The sequence below is a fragment of the Mustela nigripes genome, chromosome 3, assembly GCF_022355385.1.
Source record: "Mustela nigripes isolate SB6536 chromosome 3, MUSNIG.SB6536, whole genome shotgun sequence".
NCBI classification, from domain to species: Eukaryota; Metazoa; Chordata; class Mammalia; order Carnivora; family Mustelidae; genus Mustela; species Mustela nigripes.
The window spans coordinates 178183883-178204130 of NC_081559.1; the positions used below are offsets into that span (position 1 = coordinate 178183883).

General features: G+C 43.7%; 1 protein-coding gene across 1 annotated transcript in view; it reads left to right on the forward strand.

Moving 5' to 3' along the window:
• Nucleotides 1-20248, forward strand: part of DEPTOR (DEP domain containing MTOR interacting protein) — a 131919-nt gene that overhangs the window by 68024 nt on the left and 43647 nt on the right. The window contains exon 4 of the mRNA XM_059395088.1: nucleotides 1243-1421. Coding sequence (XP_059251071.1) covers nucleotides 1243-1421 — 179 coding nt within the window. The remainder of the gene's footprint in view (nucleotides 1-1242; nucleotides 1422-20248) is intronic.

Here is a 20248-nt window from a genome sequence, read left to right on the forward strand (position 1 = left end):
GAATCTCAAGAGATTCCAGCCTTTAAAGTCCAGGGAGATTAGCAGGAGGCAATACAAAGATAGCCGAGAAGGAGGTCGGAAGAGAGGGACAAGAGGGAAAGCAGGACACGGTGATGCTCCTCCGCGTGAGGGAAATGTTCAGTAGCATCTAATGCTCTTAACACCAGCTCAAATGGGGATCTTCAAAATGCCCATCGTATATGGATGCAAGGGAGAATACTCCAGCCCCTGTGGGAGTTTTTCGGGAGGTGTGGTGAGGACAGAAGCGAGGGCAGTTGGAGAACGCCGGAGAAGGAGGCGTGAGAAACAAGTTCTGTGGGAACGGGGGTATTGTGAAGGAGTGGCTTACGTCAGCGCAGGCTGCTGGAACAAATGTCACAGACTGGGTGGCTTAAACAATAAACTCTTATTTCTCACAGCTGGGAAGCCGGGAAGTCCAAGATCAAGGCGCCGCATAGACCTGGGGTCTAGTGAGAGCCCTCTCCTGGGTTTGCAGACAGTCTTCTCATGTCCTCGTCAAGAAAGAAGGCAGAGCCAAGATCTCTGTCTCTTCTTGCAAGGGCAGTAATCCTATCGTGGGGGGCTTTATCCTATGAAATAACCCCCCCAAAGATCCCTGTTCCCAATACTATCACACTGAACATCAACATTTCAGTATATGAATTTTGAGGGGACACAAGTATTCAACCTGTGATAGTTGTCTTGTAAGCCCAGTGGTTTGGGAAACTGAATAACTCCTTGAGGAAAGAAATACTAACCTTTTTAGAAAGGCTGGGTCCATAAATTGCCCTTTTCAAGGTACCTAAATGGAATGCAGTCTGCTACTGTGGGTTTCGGATTACATTTCCAGGGCTTTGTTTTTATTTTATTTTTTTTTTCTTCTTTCCTATTCTTGTCTCTTCTTTTCTCTTCTCTTCTTTTCTTTTTTTAAGAAATTCCTATATCCAATGTGAGGCTTGAACTTACAACAATCAATAGTTGTGTGCCCTAAGAGGCAGCCAGGCACGCCACCAGTTTTTGTTTTGTTTTGTTTTCCTTTTCTCTCAGTTACCAGGAGAAAATGCATCTTGTTCACTCCTGAAGCAGGTCCTTCTGTTAGAAGTGACATGTGTGACACCACGTGATGGCCACATCTGTCTAACAACTTGGCTGTGAGACTTTGCAGACACATAGGATGTGGGATTTCAAAGGAGCAATTTTCCCTCCCTGTAGGCTTATTTTTCTTCCCTTCCTTCCTCCCAGGCTGATGAGCCCTGAAAACACGCTGCTGCAGCCCAGGGAAGAGGAAGGGGTCAAGTATGAGCGCACCTTCATGGCGTCTGAGTTCCTGGATTGGCTGGTCCAGGAAGGCGAGGCCACCACAAGGAAGGAGGCCGAGCAGCTCTGCCACCGGCTCATGGAACACGGCATCATACAACATGGTGAGTGTGCGGGGTGGCTTCCGCCGAGGTCACGGACGACCCTAAAATCATGTGGCTTACAATGGCACGTGTGTGATTCTCACTCATGGTTTTGTTGTTCCTCTGCATGGGCCTGGGCTCCGCTTAGCCTGTCTCCAAACTGGGCTCAGGTTCAGCTGCGCTGGCCGTGCGTTCTCGTGCTGGGACCCAGGCTAAAGGAACATTTACTCCCTGGGATATATTGTTCTTATAGATGAGGCCGGAAGCTTAAAGAGGACAGGTGGATCCTTACAGCATCTCCAAAAACCTGATCAGATGCGATGTAACATCCCCAGCACATGTGTCCGATTGGTTACAGCAAGTCACTGGGTCCAGTCCAGATGAGAAGTAGATATTTCTCACCAAGTTGGGAGCAAGGGGAGGGTACCATTTGCTGAACCACGGTGCAAACCACCACAGTGAAGGATTCATCCAAAAGGCCTTGTAAGAGTGTGACTTTCCTTTTAGGGCTGACTCATAATGATGATGGCATAACCTATCAGTTAAGAACGACATTAGTTATCTATTGCTGCATCAGAAATTACCCCAGACATAAAAGCTATAAAGCAATAATAAATGTTTATTACCTCCTGCAGTTTCTGTGGGTCATCAGGTTAGGAGAGGCTTAGCTGGGTGGTTCTGGGGTGGCGTCTCTTGTGAGATTGCAAAGATGTCAGTCGAGGGCTACCATCATTGAAGGCCTGGCCGGCTACAGGATTGGCCTCCACAGGTGGCCCCGTGTGTGCCTCACAAGTTGGTGCTGACGTTGGCAGAAAGGTTCCATCCAGTGCTGTCTGGACTTCTTCATAAGGCTGCTAGAGAGTTTTTAGGACATGGAGACCTGGCCATTCTTGAGGAGGGAGAACCTAAGAGGATACAAGACCAAAACTGCCGTATCTTCTAAGTGAGCCCTGGAAATCACACACTGTCATGTCCTCAGGACTCCACTGGTGACCAGGTCAGCCCTATTCGGTGAGAGAGGACTATGCAAGGGTGGGAGTACCAGGAGGCAAAGACCGCCTGAGCCATCCCGGAGGCTGGCTGTTGCAAGAACAAAGGCTCTGGAATCCCAACTCCACCAGTTATAGCTACTTGCCTTCTCTCATCTCTAAAATGGGAATATCTACACAGGAGGTTGTAAGAATAAATGTGGCTGATGTGAACCACTCAGTTCAATGCCCTGATCTTAATAAGTGCTCAGTGTATTAACACAGCAGCAAGGTGTAGGCTCTGAACAGAGAGGAAGGGGCTGGGAACCATCAGCCTAAAAGTTAATAGGAAAGGTCAGACTTGAGTCATTCTTTTATTTATTTATTTATTTATTTATTTATGTGCTTATTTATTTGTCAGAGAAGAGAGCACACACACAAGCAGGAGAAGTGGCAGGCAGAGGGAGAAGCAGGCCCCTTGCTGAGTAGGGAGCTCGGTGTGGGACTCGATCCTGGGATGCTGGGGTCAAGACCTGAGCTGAAGGCAGAAGCTTAACTGACTGAGCCACCCTGGCGCCCCTACTTGAGTCATTCTGCCTGTGAATTCCCTACTTCCCTACTTCCACACAGGCCTGGGATTTCTATCCCAAGGTTAGAGATAATAATGGAATTATAGAGGTGAAAGACTCAGAATTATTTGGAGCAGTGTTTCACAGCTGCAGATTGTAACCTTTTAGTGGGCTGTGAAATCAATTTAGAGAGCCATTCCCAGCATGACTACTCCCCAAAGTATGGGCCAGGGACTGTACAGTGTCACCATGGGAGCATGAAAGAAACACAGAATCTCTGAGCCTACCAATTCCTGCTGAGTCTAATCTACATTTTAGCATGACCCCCATGTGGTTTGAATGCACATCAAACCTTGAGGTGCACTGGACTGGATTTAATTAGGACACACAAGAGCTGTTTGCATGAAGGGGGATTGATATTAGACAGGTTGTTTATTTTTTAATGAAATAAAAAGTACATTTTTATGAATCAAAAAGAATATCAGAAGCATAGTCTATGTAATATCATTAAGTATTGTTTTGTAAAACTTTGATTTCAGTGAGATAATGATACAAACATTGGACATAGTCAGGTGCATATTGATTTGCCACATACACATCATTACTGTGTGCTGGGGTCAAGTGTTTTAAAACCCATTGGCACAGAGGCTGTGGCCAAAGAGGCCCTCAAGCCACTCATTATATTCCAGGGGGTTTCTCCTCAGTAACCCCGCCAGGACTACAACCATTTACTGATGGCCTCCTATGTCATCTGCTGTGCTAAGCTCATTGGGGGTGGGAAGTTGGGTAGAAAGTAGGGTGCCAGTGTGGTTTCCAGCCTTAGACATCTTAGAGTCTTGTTGGGACTTGAATATGGCTATAGAAGCAATTAGCAAACAGAGGAAGTACTGGACATTTCATTTATTTCTTTTATACCCTGTGGCAAGCACTGTTCTAATGATTTCACCAATACTGGCTTATTTAAACCTCTTAAACTCTTTGAGGCATATATGTTTTGTTTTTGTTTTTGTCTTTGTTTTTTAGGATTTTATTTATTTATTTGACAGAGAGAGAGAGCATAAGCAGGGGGAGTAGCAGGCAGAGAGAGAGAGAGATGCAGGTTTCCCCGATGAGCAAGGAACCCGATGCGGGGCTTGATCCCATAATGCTGGGAACATGACCTGAGCTAAAGGCAGACACCTAACGGACTGAGCCACCCAGGTGCCCCGAGACAGATATGTTTTTTGTTGTTATGGTTAAATTTATTTTTCTGTGGTAAGAACAGCAACCGTGAGGTCATTCTTCTTAACAAACTTCTAAGTGTCCAATATAGGATTGTTGACGATAAGGCAGGTGTTATTATCATTGTTTTACAGAAAAGGAAACCAAGGCCCCAGCAGGCTAAAGATTTCATCTGAGGCCACTCGGGTAGTAACATCTAAAAGGATATTTGCTAATAAGTGTGAACTCAGAGTTGGTTGGAGTATGGGGCTATCCACAGTGAAAAACGGTGTATTTGGATTAGAGTTAGTGCTGTTGTCTTTGCTATAGATGGAAAACTTGGTGATACCAAGTACCAGAGAAAACTAGCCTCTTATACTACAGTTTAGTGACTGATACTGTAACATCTTCAGAGAGAAGAGAGAAGGTGCCAGGAATTGTTTCCAAATGATTTCCCAAGAGCTAGTAATTATACATCAACTACATTGTAGTTTTGTAATGCTATCAGCATGAAGTTGCAATGTAAAGGATAAAAGAAGGCATTACCGAGAGCAAATATGAACCCCCAGATGTTTGCTTTCCGGAGTTTCAGGAGGACTGAATATTCTCTATCTGGAGACGTCAGAGTTTCCAAGGGAGCCCAGTTTCCCGGTCCAGGAGTCCATCGCTAGATAACAGGTTCCATATTTGAGTTATGAAAATATGGCCACCTTGTATGTGCCTTTTAGAGCTAATGACAGTTAGTGTCTTGTGCCAGTCAGTGTCTTATGTAAAGCACTGCGTTCTCTAGCTAATAATTAACTTCACAGGCGAACCATTAAAGACAGACCGATGTTAGGCTTTGAGCAGAAGGTTTCTGGATAAATGTGATTCCTTAGACTGAAACCAACAGACAAAAAAATCAGGCCCCCCATGAAATTCTAACTAGCTTCATTTATGAATGGTGGATGATGTGTTCTGTAATCAAGATTTTATTTATTTATTTGACAGGTAGAGATCATAAGTAGGCAGAAAGGCAGGCCGAGAGAGAGGGGGAAGCAGGCTCCCTGCTGAGCAGAGAGCCCCATGCGGGACTCGATCCCAGGACCCCGGGATCATGACCTGAGCCGAAAGCAGAAGCTTAACCCACTGAGCCACCCAGGCACCACTATACTGTATATTTAATGTGTGTATGCGTCACATATACAAGATATATATATAAAATCTTATTTCATTTTCACAGCAACTCTGTGACATTGCATCGTTCTTATTATTCCAGTTTTACAGTGAAGAATTCAGAAGTGCAAAGCCTTTAAGCTCTTTCCCCAAGGGCGCATAGCTAACAGTAACTACTAGGTGTTGTGCCTTAGACATTTTCCTTGGCTCAGGATGTATGCACCTGGGTGTGGCCGCCTGATACAGTGGCATGAACCTTGTCTCGGGAGACAGGATCAGGTCCCCGCTTTTCCACCTACGGAGTGACCCTGTCAACCTCTCAAGTCTTTCATTCCTGAGGCTTTTAGATTTATGAAATTAGAGTCACATTATCCACTTTTGAGAGTTACTGACTCGCTCTGTGGGGAAGATCATATGATCTCACACATGAACTGGAAGGATTCAGCATAAAGTCCGCCTCACGGCGAAGACTGATTACGGTGAAAGGACCCAGAGAAGGATCGCTGTGGGGAAAGACACCTCAGGTGCTGACTGGAGAAGCCCGGCGCAGGATTTCTCTGTCCTCCCTCCTAGAACCATGCAGATCTGGCTCCTTCGTCCAGCAGGGACTTGCCCTAACACACGGGCAATGCCTCTGTCCCGCCGGAGCCCACTCGAGACTCAAGGACAAGGTTTTCGCTGGGGGCCGCTCATGGAGGGACACTCTGCCCGTGTGACCCGGCGCGACTACCCGCACTGCAGAGTCGCAGAAGGAAGGCACGTGTTCTCCGTAAATCACAGTGTTTGTACAAACAATCTAGGCAGGCTGGTATAGCGGTGTGCGGTGTACCAAGTGGGTAAAGTTGCCTTATTAGTCAGTAACTTCGGGAACTTTCCAGAAGCCAAGTTCCCAGATTCGAGCCTCAGACCGGGCCCACCAGCAAGCCCTCCTGGATCGGGGCTGCCGTGGGAACCCCAGCACAGAGCTGCCGTGAGGTTTCCATGAAGAGTGGTTGGCAAAGCTTTCCGAACAATGCCTACTTCTTAGGGGCCCCAGACGCCAGCTATTGTATGCGATCTGATCGACGGGAAATAACAGTTTAAATTTATAGAGCCCTACCATGTGCCAGCCACTGTTTCTAGTCACTCTCCTCATGGACTCATTCCTCTCCCTGACTCTGTTAGGTATCATAATTCTTCCCCTCTTAAAGATGAGCTTAAGGGGCGCCTGGGTGGCTCAGTGGGTTGAAACCTCTGCCTTGGCTCAGGTCATGATCCCAGGGTCCTGGGATCGAGCCCCACATCGGGCTCTCTGCTTGGCAGGGAGCCTGCTTCCCTTCCTCTCTCTCTGCCTGCCTCTCTGCCTACTTGTGATCTCTCTCTGTCAAATAAATAAATAAAATCTTAAAAAAAAAAAAAAAAGATGAGGTTAAGTAACTTGCGGAAGACAAGAGCTGGTAAACAGCAGATTCAAGATTGAAATCCAGACAATCTGGCTCTTACCACTAAATAGGACCGGACCCATTGGAAGCTCTGTAATTCCCCCACTTTTATTGCTTTGGCACATAGCGCCTGGCAGATGTTTTAGCCATAAAAATGGTTAGCTCATAACATAGATGATTCCCTTTCTCCAAACAATGCTGGGACACCTTGGGATTCTTGTGCAGCCTTCACAAATGTGATGAACACGTTTCTCTGCTCACGTAAAGTATCTGCCTATGCTCTAGCTGCTCTCCAGCTAACTTTGCCTTACATGGAGGGAGCTAGAAACCAGATAATCACATGGGTCAGCTGCTCACAGCTGCAGCGGCTGACCTGGAATAATCAGGCTCCTGCTGCTCTGTCCAGGCGTATAATTTCCTCTTTTAGAGATTTAGTCAGAGCACTTCAGCAATTTCAACACTTCATCAAGCCCTCTCTCTTTTTCTTTTTGTTTTGAGCGTATATTTATATAACATTTTGCAGTTCCCAAAGCAGGTTTATGTATATTATCTTTTCAGTCCTCCCAGTTGCTGGGGGAGAGTTGGGATTATCCCCTTCTCCAGTGGAAGACGGTAGCTGAGACATTCACTCGGACAGCCGTGAAGAGGGAGCTTGGAATCTGCCACACAGGAAGCTAAGTGCCAGATCGAGACAACAATGAACCCAATCTTTCCAGTAATTAAGATCACTGATAGAGTTCAGCCTAAGCCTAGAATAGCCTGGCCAAGGAAAGAATGAGAGAGAGAGAGAGAGATGGGGAGGAGGGAGGAAGAAAGGAAGAAAAATGGCCTTGAAGATTGAGGCCAAAAGCAAGATTGCAACTTGCCCAAGACTGAGGGATCCTGCAGAAAAAAAAAGTCTTCTGCCGTTATTAAAACAGTAAGGAAGACTTGCCCTAAGACTATTGCAGTGAGGGAGGGAGGTGGAGCTCAACTCTGAATGTCACAAGGACTAGTGGGGATTTGTAGCCACTGGACAAGGTGATCAGGGGATGGAAATGTATTAATAGGGGGCATCCAGGGTAGGGGGATTCCTGCTAAACCAATTTAAGAGAATTCTTCGGAAAGGTAGGCCAAGGACTTATACATCAAAGATGGAGGATGAGAAACTTGTCAGATATCAAGAGTGATTGGGCATTGTGGTGGGTGAAGGTTCTCACTAAAGTGACTTAGCAGGATTCTTCGCAAGACTGGGCTGGCTAAGCAAGCCAAAGACGGGATGGCGGGCCAAGGTCAAGGCCTAATCAAAAAGAAGGTTCAGGGGAACCTGGCTATCCCTTCTCAGCCTTTTGGCTAAGATCAAGTGCAGGGGAACCTGGCTACAAAGTCAGAACACAGAGAAAGTCTTTGTCAATGGCAACCTACCCTTGCCGGCCTACCCTCCCTTCCTGTCCTTGTCAAGACTCTCCTACTCACATTTTCTTGCTTTTTGCTTTTGGTCACTTCTTGCCTCCAGAAAATGAAGATTTTTCTATTACAAATGGTACCCAGTCAATATCTTCATCTTTCTTTACCCTTAACTAGAATGTAAGTGCTTTAAGGGCAGACCATTTGTTTTCTCTCTTTGTATCCCCAACGGCTTGGCATTTGTGTAGTAACTGTTCAGTAAAAAAGTGTTCAATGAACGGATGACAGTAATGACCCCAAATTGAGGCCTTGCCATTTGCAGGGCACAGGGCTGAGTATTTATGCCCTGTTCTTTGAGTGTGAGCAGCCCCAGTCAGCATTGGCTTTAAACATATGGCAGAGCTATCCGACAGTGAAAGGAAACATTGAAAAACCAGATGCCTGAAGAACTAGAGCACCACTTGGGGATCCAGGTGCCAGGAACCTGTGACTAAAGGGCCATGTCTTCCAGCCACCCACCGCCTGGGAACCAGCTCCAAGCTCAACTCCAGAGAGATTCTGATTGGCTGAACTAGGTCACATGCCCACGGCTTCATCCAAAAGGAGCGGAACCCTTTGACTGACAGACTCACCAGGAGGAGAGGGCTGTTGGTCACCAAAAAAAAAAAAAAAAAGTTGAAAGTTCTGTCAGCACAGGGAAATGAGCGCTAAGGCAGGCAAAAGTGTTAGATAGGCTTTTTTTTTTTTCTTTTGTTTATTTGTTTTAATTGGGCTTTGATAGACCCCATACAGTACTTCCTTGGTTCCCTGATTCATTGTTTGCCTGTAACTCCCAGTGATCCACACAAGACAGGCTGTTCTTAACCACTGTTAGTTCCTTTAATCCTTCCCCCTCAAATCAGTGCATTTGGTATTGTTGTCCCTGCTGCTTTAGATGACCGTGTTGTAGGATTTGCAACTAGTATGACCGTTCTTCGCTTCTAAATGATAAACTCTGAATGGGGGGGGGGAAGCTTGGGGAGAATATTTTCCTCAATCTACTTTTAATAGTTCTTTCAAGCATAATCTTTATGAACAGCCACAATCTAATAAAACCATTTCATTTTCTCAATTTGGAATTTTGGGGAATTATCCCACTGTGCCTTCTGATGTGCTTTGACTCTATTTTACTTTTTATTATAGCTGAATCCAAAGTAAGAAGGAAAATGTACACAGCCAGAATTTTGCTGCAATGTAAACAGAAGGGAGCAAGGTTGCTTGGTAAAGTCAAGGGCTAATGCGCTGGCACACATTACAGTGTTGATTCTGGTTAAAGGAAAACAGGTCTGTAGCCACACTGAGACTTAACTATTAGAAAGTATGAAGGGAATGAAAGATAGCCTTATCTCATGTAATTTTCCAAAAGAGTATGATGCATAAGGAACAGAGGGCTTTTGTGAACAGTGCCAAAACTGCAAACATTTCCATCTTCAGTTGTCGTTAGTATAACTTGTCAGGTCCACAGACACTGATCTAGCCACAGACAGTGTTTGGCCTTGAAACCTGTGGTCCTACCAATTCCAATTCCTGCCTCGCTCCTGACAGCTCGCCGTCCAGTGTCCTGCCCATACGTAGTCCTCAGTTTACCCAGGTGCAGCATTCTTATAACAGCACGAGGAAGTCTTGAAGTTCAACAACACCATCGCTGTGCAGGTGAAGTATGTGGAAGGTATGCGATCTTGTATTAAGTACTACTCAGCTAGGTGTTTGGTGGTAATTTAAGGACTTCGCTGGGTTTCCGTGGCCATCTCTAGTGGGACATGTAGAGGTCTCGGGTTTATTAGAAAGGCGTATCAGGGTGGAACTGACAGTTCAGGTTGCTGATCATGATACGCCCCTCCTCTCTTCTACTGCTCAGGAAGCACCACGATGTTAAGTCTGGGCTACTGATGGACATGAGCTTGACCATCGTCCTCAAGCCAAAATGGAGGGGGGTAGGACAAAACATTAAGAGGCCTTCCTTTAAGGAATGAAATGCCTCCATTCTCTTTTCCATCGCAGATCATTTTTCTAGCTCTTGAGTCAGCGTCGGTCTTGAGTGAGTTTTTTGTGGCAGTCCCTTGCAACGGGGAGACTGAGGCATTGGAGGAAGGGTTCATGTCTGGGACCCAGGTTCTCCTTGGATACTAATAAGGATTTTTCTCACAGCATTTCATCCTTGCGGCTGTCCTGCAGTCTCTCGTGGCCATGCCTCTAGAAAGTCCCCAACTAGCCACGCCTGGCTCAGGATCCTTACCCACTCAGGCTCCCGTTAACTCAGTTTCTCTTTGCTGACCCTCCCCTCCCAGACGGTGTGTCTGGATTGTCATTTTGTGTTTGGGCCCCCAGTTCCTTCTCCAGCTGCCTCCTCCCCTATTCTGCTAGGAATGGCTAAGTAAACTTATTTGTACTGGGCATACAAATAAAGCGTATTTGTACTGGGGAGTGATTGCTGGGTGTAAAACTGACCATATGTCAACTCTGATCGGTGTGACTATGCAACGGTATTAAGTTAAAATTTATGAAGGAATTACACACACATAGGCACACACATCCAGATTACAATGGAAAACATGTGTTTATTAATGTTCATAACCAAATTTGGTCAAATTTAGAGAGTAATCTTTTTGTAAAATTTTTATGTAAATTATTTAAAAACTGACATAAAATTTTAAAGGCTCTCACATTTTCTCTAGCTTTTCTCTAAAAAGATTCCTTTCACTTTCTTCTCTGTCCCAGTGCTGACATGGGACCTAAGGAGGAGCCCCCCCCCCTTCTATCCAAGCAAGGCCTCCATATCGGGATCTATATTCTCTCCATCTTATTGGAGAGATTGCAGTTTCAGTCCAGTTGGAAACTACCAAAGCCACCATGCCTGGGGAGAAGGGGTAGGTGTTGGTTTGGCCCACTGGCTGGCTCCTGTCTTTCTAAAATCATCTTTGACAGTTGCCGAGAGCATAATCACAAAGAAGGATTCCTGCCAAGTGGGAACATCAAGTGCTTCCACATCAAAATGAAGGAACTGGATGGGGGACATAGTGTGGGGGGCAGGAAAAGGGACGGCGGTCATGAGAACCCTCGATCACTCAGCTGTCAGAAGCTCGGGGTAACGACAGATAGCTCTCAAAGTGCTACACATAAGGGCATGAACTTGTTTGGTGGCTAGCTGGTCTGTTCCTATGGCATATCAGCCTCTACTCTAGACTGATTCCTGTTTCCCACAGGAGTATGATATAAGCCATAAATGCAATCCATAGATGTACTTTTAAAATTTCTAAGAGCCACAGTAAAAACAGTAGAAGCAGGTGAACTTAATCACAATAATCTTATGTGAAGTCACCGTCTCTAAAATATCATTTCAAAATATGGTTAACATGACAGATACCGATCAGCTCTTTAATGTTCTTATTTTCCTTACTCAGTCTTTTAAAATTCAGTGCAGGGGCGTCTGGGTGGCCCAGCCAGTTAGGCATCTGACTTTTAATCTCAGCTCATGTCTTGATCTCAGGGTTGTGAGTTCAAGCCCCATTCAAGCCCCAATACTAATACTAATAAATAATAATAATAATAATAATAAAAAAAAAATCCAGAGCTCATCTCAATTTGGACTCTGCGACATTTTAAGTCCTTGGCAAGCCTATGTGTCCTTTGGCTGTCATTCTAGAGAGCCAAGCTCTGGAGCTTTCTGAATCCATCACAGGGTAGGACAGTATCCTGGGGAATGTGTTTGTCATTTTTCAGCCCCCATCTCAGACATCTTTGTCTGTGGCTAAATACCCGAACATTTGCATCAAAGAAGCACCTGGTTATCTCTGTTTTGCCATGCCAGTTTGGACACCCCCACAGAGCTGGTTGCCGGCCGTGGAAGTTTCTGGAATGGCGACAATAATTCTCTCTTTCCCAGCACCCTGATTTCACAATCATGTTTTCTTTCTCTTCTGTTTTTTAAATATTCTCTTTGATTTTTAAATATTTCCACAAGTCAGAAACTGTTGCCTGCCATCACTTAGGCTGGTTTTGATCTTGGAGGCTCCCTCTTTGCTCAGAAAGGGCTTATCCAGTAAGTAACGCAAAGCTCAGGAGCACTTGCTTAAACTCCTGCTCTTCCTTGTGGGCTCTTGGATTTTTGCTGGCAGCAGTATAGTTATTAATGGTGCATTGACATTATTGTGACCTGCCTTTCAGAGATCTGTGTGTCCCCATATGTTTATGAATTTCACTTACGATGGATAAAAGATGAGGTTATTGTAATTTCTTTTCTGCCGATGTGAAAATTGAGGCCCAAGGAATGTCCATAAGCAGTTCCGTCCCAGGGGAATCAGAGCCGAGTGGCTGGAAGGCGTATCTTCTGCCTGCATGACTTTATGTCAAATCCCTCTTGGCTTCGAGTCAAGCAGTTTGTTGTAAGGTGTGGGCTGCAAATAAATGGGAAGCATTTGTTTTTTTAAGCTTTTGATTTCATGTCTCCAGACCTACATTTGGAACAGCATCAGGATTGTGTTTTGGTACAAATAACAGAAAATATAATAATGACAGGTTGAACAGAGAGGTCTGCCTCAGGCAGGAAGCTGCTCCAGGGAGAGGTGGGGAAGGGGGTGTCCTGGGCTGACAAGAGGTTGATAAGGCCCCATCCATTTCTGCTTGGCTATTCCTAGAGTTCGCCAGACTTCCTGTCTGTACTGTAGGCAGGGAAAAGATGGAAAGGCAGAGAGAGGTCACCTAGTAAGACTTGGCTTTTTGTTTAAGAAAGGTTGCCTCTTCTCAACACTTACACCTACATCATGAGGGTCAGAACTGGGTCACCTGGTCACCCTTGACAGAAGGCGATCAGTGATCGAATGTTTTTTACTGAGGGACACTGCTGCCATGGGCAAGTCATAAAGGAGGAAGAAAGAGAGAGTGGTTTTGGATAAGCAGCTAGCGTTGTCATCCACAAGGACAAACGTCTTTTATCATTTCACAGTGAAATATGCTTCCCTGGGAAACTGGGCTTCCAAGGGATAGTTTCCTTCTTGCGTCCATTCACGGAGTTCCTTGTAGCTCTAAGTGAGATTTGAAATCGCTGGGGGTACCAATGTCAATGCCACTGCACATGGTTATCTTAACATGAGGGTGTGTCGGGGTAGATGGGGACTATCTATACTACCTTTACTGCTTTCCTATAAATGTAAGAAGATTTCAAAATACAAAACTTATTTAAAAAAAAAAAAGCATGCAACGTTTTTTCCTATACTTTTTTTTTGTTTAAGAAAAGGAGAGTACAGATATAAACGATATAGAAAATAGATGAAGACCATTTAAAAAAAAAAAAAAAAACCTCTAAATCTCACCACCGATTCCTTCCTTTTCTGAACATCTGCTTCTTCCTACTTCAAAGATACTGCACTCTTCAGTGTCATAAAAACACCTGACAAATTACTTGATGGTGAAGCACCATCAGGTTCTGTGGTAACCTTTCTGGAAAGAGTTAGAAAATGCCATCTGGGAATGAGGCTGTGGTGGGCGTTCACACTTCATATTTCTTGGGTAGCATTTTATTCTGGTCCCTCCAACCTCCCGCTGGATGCTTTTCTCCATGTTGGTGACCTTGCTGAATTGATCTGGTTTAGGTTGGGGGCCTCCTTTTCTTCCAGAGCACCTAGAATTGTTTCCAGATGCTTCGGCTCCATAGGCAGAGTCTGCAGAGGCTTAAATCATTAAAAAGTTTAAGGCCCCGACAGCCCTGGGCCTTCCAGAAAACCCACACATGGCCAATGTTACTGGAGCGACCCTGGCCCAGAAACTATAACAGGCCTTTTACCCATGTCGTTCTGTTATTTCTTCAACTTGTTTTCCAGATGAATGCAGCTGGAGCTCAGGGCAGTTAAGTAACTTAGTAAAGACTGGGTATCCAGGCCTGGATAAAACACAAGTATCAAAGATGAATCATCTTTGAAGATTCTGGTTGTATCTTCTCAGGCTGAGTGTAATGGATAGTGGAAAAAAATTGTCTGTATTATTTGGAGAAATATAATGTAGTTCATCGTTTAGAAAAAAAAAAAAGAAGAGTGAAGCTGCTGTTCAGCCAAGGGTCCTCTGAGACCCAACCAGTGTTTTCTATGTCATCATTCTATCCTTTAGATGAGCAATTCCAAGGTAATAAATGTTCTGTCCTGGTGAAGAGTTTTGTGGAAAAGGTGCCTGTCCAAACTGCCTTCTGTAAACTAGAGATAGGAATCAATGAGGGGCAAGCTGGGTTTTTGGTGTTGGTAATTTCATTTAGCTCTTCATTGGCATGACATCTCTGGATGGGAGATGGTCGAGAGAGGAGAGTCAGGGATGTTCCAGAGTTCATCTGTCCGTATTTCTTTCTTTGTTTTTTTTTTTTTTTTAAGATTTTATTTATTTATTTGACAGACATAGATCCAAGTAGGCAGAGAGGCAGGCAGAGAGAGAGAGGAGGGAGCAGGCTCCCTGCTGAGCAGAGAGCCTGACGTGGGGCTCCATCCCAGGACCCTGGGATCATGACCTGAGCCAAAGGCAGAGTCTTTAACTGACTGAGCCACCCAGGGTGCCCCAGAGTATTTCTGACTTGAATCTTCCAGTTAGTAACAATGGAACCTTGGGCAAATTTACTTTGTGTGATCCTGTTTTCTCATCTGTAAAATGGAAATAATTCTAACAGCTCTCTCATAGTGTTGCTGTGAGAATAGAATGATACAAATCATGCAAGTGCTTAGCAGAGGGCCTGGCACAGAGTTTCCCTCAATAAATGTTCATCAATTGTTACTTTCATTTATTGTTTTCATCAACATCCACAACATCAGATGCCTTAGTGGGGAGGCATCGATATCACGTTGATGGGCTCACCTTTGCTGGTCTTACGCAGTATCTTATCCATACTCTGTGCCGAATGCACACATGTTAAATCCATCAACATGGAGGTGCTCTCATGAGGCCTTTGGATTTATGCCAACAATTCCAAAAGATCTAGAACAGAGTCACAAAATGGTTTTCATTGACTTTTATAGGTACAGTATTCCATTTCCTGGACAAAATAAATTTGTTTTTAGACCTTTGCCCTTATGGTATGGTTTAGTCTCTGAAAAACATATCCTTTGTCTTGAGTTCTATCACTAACAGTGAAGGTTCTGGTCTTTGGAATGTACCCAGCTATTATTTAATGATGCATAGAGAAGAAGAAAACATGATTTGACCTACTGTCTGTTTATTACCTTTGTGTTTCTGACACTGAGACACAGAAGATGCAGAAACCTATGCCATCGCGATGTCATGTTTTGATTTTCTTCTTTTCTGCTATCTTTTCTAGGGTGACTTTTGTCCTTCTTCCTTGTCTCTTTCCCATCCTCTCCTCCTTTCAATCAATTAAGTTAGTGTAATTGGGTTCTAACCTTGTGAATGTGAAGTGTTTTGTTTTAGTAGTACCAGTTAATAGGACTTTATACCCTAAAACCAATTTCCTGTTTTCATATCCTCTACTAAATGTTGTCGGTGCTCAGGAAGTAATTATTTTAGTTCTCTGACTCACTGCTGTTACTGCCGTTTGAAGAGTTGAGGATCCCAAGCACCTCGCTCTGTCCTTATGTGCCACAGGCACTTAAAAACAATTGCTTAATGTTCTTGAATCAAGGACTTCTGCTGCTTGGGGAAACAGGGCTCTTTCAACTCCTGCATTCCTTTAGGATGGTTTGAGATGGGTAATTACGACCTTAAGTATAGCTCAGGTTAAAAAAAAAAAATAGCTTTAATCTGTTGTAGTTAGTTCTCAGTGTGTGTTTTCCACCAAACACATGATTAAAAAGCATGATAACAGTATTTTTTAGTCTTGCCAGTTTTTTAAATCTGCAGCCTACCAAGCGACATGGGTTGCTTGGACTCTGAAGGGTGGTGAATTAGCAGGAACAGGGAAGCCAAAGGCCGCAAAGCCTTCCCTGGACACTGAGACAACGGAAGGCTTTGGGCTTGTTGGCAGTGGAGGTGTAGCACTTGCATATGCACATTTTATTTGCCTTTTAGAAACCCTAAATCTGAGGACTAGATCGTGACCTGTTTAGTCTTGAGGTTTGGTCAGTACGCTTGTCAATGTCTTGTCAATGTCAATACAGTATTTGCAGGGGGGAAATGGTCCTTTTAGGACGCAGTAAAGGGAGATGAGAAAGCAAACGAGAGGAAATGGAGTGAGGAGTAGGATAGAGTGACAGCCTGGATGGTCCCCGAACGATCCTTCACCCACCAGGGTGCCCTGGGGGAAGGAGTGAACCACACCAACCTCTGCTGTGTGGAGGACCATTGAGGGATGCTTATCAGGGTAGCTGCTGAGGGTCTCCTGTCTTCAGGGTGACCTGGAGGACCTTTTAGCTTCAGCACCAGTATGGTGCCCCCACCTCATTCTCCTCATGGCAATAGCATTATCTTTCCTCTCCCCCCCCCCCCCCCCCGTTAAGCCCTCTTTTAACTCTGCCGAGTTACTTATGTAATCCCAGATCCAAGATCACCTTTAAGAAGGTTTGATGGAGGTGCCTGGGTGCCTGAGTGGCTCAGTCAGTTGAGTGTCGGACTCCTGATATGGGCTCAGGTCATGATCTCGGAGTCCTGGGATCAAGTGCCCCCCCCCCAAGTTGGGTGGCTCTGCACTCAGTGGGGAGTGTGTTTGAGATTCTCTCTCTCCCTCTGACTCACCCTTCCCCCCAACTCACACTCTCTCAAAAAAATAAAAAAATCTTTAAAAAAAATTAAAGAATATATAAAAGTTTAAAGGTTTGATGAAATGCCATCCAGAGAGCAGTTGGTGACTGCACATTCTCTCCCCAAACCCCCCAACCCCCTCCCCATCACACTGCTGGGTTCAGTGGGCTTGTTTCATGATGCCTATTGTGTTATGTCATTTGCCAGCAAACGTTTCAAGGATGAATGAAAGTATGTGACCTTCTTCAATCCGACTAGATAAGTAGCTTAAAATGTCTTTTATATTCAGCTGAATTTACAGGTTTCAAGATGATAGATTTTTATATTCATGTTTAGATTCTATGTGTCAGTGGTGGAGAAGCCAATTTCCCCTCTTGTAGATAATCACTTTCAAGGTCTCTTTGTGTTTGCCGAAGTCGTCCAAAAACTTATAAGAGAAAAATGTAGCCACGTTGTCTACAAAAAGAATCTATGTATGTCACACTATTATAACATTTCTCCCATGCTTTCTGAAAAGGAAAACCACACAGCAAATCAGGATCTCTTTTCTTTTACCAAGTATTGACAACATTGTGAGCTTAGTGCTTCTAGAACCCCCACTTTCCTAAGCAATTAGGTCCTCTTGAATTTACAGCTTTCTGACTGTGCCTGCTTTTACTCTTATTTTTATGTCTGATTTAATACGAAGCCAAGTCAAGCCCCTTGGGAATGCTACCCATATGAGAGGAAAGTCTTCATAAGTCCCAGAAATTATAAATTGAATGGATAAATAATTATCACTTTTCAATTATAACTATAATTGAAAGAGCACAACTAGAAAAAACAGATACTGAATGTCAGCTTTGAATATTCTGTCTTACTTATTCCTGGTTAGAGGTTCATAGTCTCAAGGAGCAAAGAACAAAATTTGTCAAATTGTTTGTATCCCAATATTTACTTTAAATAAAAGCTCTGTACAGTGTTGGGACCTGAGAAGTAAAGAATTGGAACAACCTCAAGTTTTAGAGCCACCAGTTACCTTCCCCTAAATGGTTTTCCTTTCCTTCTCTTTAATGTTTTTCCTCCTGAGTTTAGATTATCTCTTCTGTGTTTACCAAAGAGTAAGTCGCCTATGTAGCAAGTGGCTTTTGGATTTAATATAGTGAATGTCATGTTAAAGTGTAGGAGGAACCAGTGCTTTTCTCTCTCTGGAATATAAACTGTCCTGTCATTTAGCCATTGTTTCTTTCTTGAGACTTTACATGTGTAATTTATGACCGAAGGCTAAAGTCAATCTTTAGGAGTCTAAGAACAAGAAGACTTAAATCACTAGATTTCAGACAATATTCCAAATCTCTCACATCCATTATCCCATTTTTTCCTTCACAGCAAAGCCATGAAAAGTTGAAAGTTTAGTAAGTTGCCTAAAGCACTCTGCTAGTCAGGTTGGCAGAACTGAGATCAAAACTGAGGTCATTGAACTCTAGAACCTTCACTTTTTATTGGGTAATATTAGTTTCTAAAAGTTACTCAGCCGAAGAGAGTGTGTAATGGTTTATTGTTTCATTCTTATATGTTAAGAATGTTGATTGTTTCATTCTTATATGAAGCAATGTCTCTTTTAGCAGTTTTTGGTTTTTGAAAGGAGGAGCAGATAATTTGTCATATTCCAGCCACCGTGCTAAGAGAGAGAACTGCATGGTGTGCGAAATTTAGTAGGTGCTCACATTGCTGCATAAATGAATGGAAGCCATGTGTCAACTGATCGTTGCTATAATATGGCTGTCTACCTGTGCTCATCAACATTTTGTGACTACATTTATCTCCGGTATACCTAAGGCTATGCTCACAAACAAAGCAAATGCTTGAAATTCAGTGTTTATGTCATCCAACTTTTAATGAGAGAGAGAGGGGAAAAAAAAAAAAAACCCTTTTAAAAGCCAAGTAATTTATTGAAAACAATGCAGGTGACACATGCAATTGTCACTTTTCTATTCTGAGAGGAGAATTGGACTCCATCTGTTCCAGCCACACAGCTGGAGGATGAACACACGGAGACCTTCGTTTTCACAGAGTGTGGCTGCTCCTCGGGCGTGAAAATCCAAATGAGCCCTTGAAAATGGAAGTGGGGCATTAAATATCGTGTGTCATAAAACTGAATTCCCATAAGCCAAATGGCATCATCATCAGTACAGGAGGGTAATTGTAAAAATAACAACAGTGCTTGTAAAATAATAGAGGTCTAATTTTTTGAGTTCTTACAGTCCACTTGGCATTATGCTTATCAAGTGTGGTCTACTGTCTCGTCCAACTTTTGTTTTCCCTGATTCGGTCGGTCACATTTAAGGTCATTTGCAGGATTGGAGAGGGAATAGGATGAATAAAGACTATTTGAATTTAACCCATTCATCTCAGATGCCAGATTTACCCTCTGAGCTGTAGGTAGTGGGGAGTTGGGGAGGTGTAGAACGGAGCACAGGTATGACTTCAACTCTAGGTCTCGGTATTTAAAGCCTGAGGAGACGAAATTGGCAGCCAAATTTCTACTTCAATTAAAAATACTTTTTTTTTAAGATTTTATTTATTTATTTGACAGAGAGCACAAGCACGCAGAGAGGCAGGCAGAGGGGGAGGGAGAAGCAGGCTCTCCGCTGAGCAGACAGCCCGATGTGGGGCTCAATCCCAGGACCCTGGGATCATGACCCGAGCCGAAGGCAGTCGCTTTAACCCACTGAGCCACCTAGGCGCCCCCAAAATACTTTTAAAAGTACTTTTGACCATTCTGGAATTTGGTTGGATTTAGAGTGTTTTTCTGTATTTATTTATACCAGAGCCAGTGTTTTGTATATGTCACACTCCAAAGAGAAAACAATAGGCATTAATAAATGTATACAGAAGTGTGTATTTTCAGGTTGTAATTTAAGGTACTGTTGCCTAAGTCAACCTGAGGACTTAAAAGATCTCAATACACTCAGAAAAGTTTGCCAGAAATAACTTCTCTACAAAATTTTATTAAAACAGCATTGTTGAATGTAGGGATAAAGTAAACTTATTATTAAAATTTGACATGGGGAGATGCAGAGGAGAAGGGAGTTGGGGGAATTTGGAGGGGGAGATGAACCATGCGAGACTGTGGACTCTGAAAAACAATCTGAGGGTTTTGGAGGGGTGGGGAGCGGAAGGTTGTGTGAGCCCGGTGGTGGGTATTATGGAGGGCACGTATTGCATGGAGCACTGGGTGTAGTGCATAAACAATGAATTATGGAACACTGAAAAGAAATTTAAAAAATAAATAAAAATTAAAAAAGAATTTGACTATCCACAAAAGAACCACTATTTGTAGATATCATATCCAAGTGTAATTGGCTAATCTCTTGGTCCAGGATGCATTCAGCATCTCCTGAATCCAAGAATGACATCATTTATTAAGAAGAATGGCGTCATTTATTAAGAACATTGCAGAACTA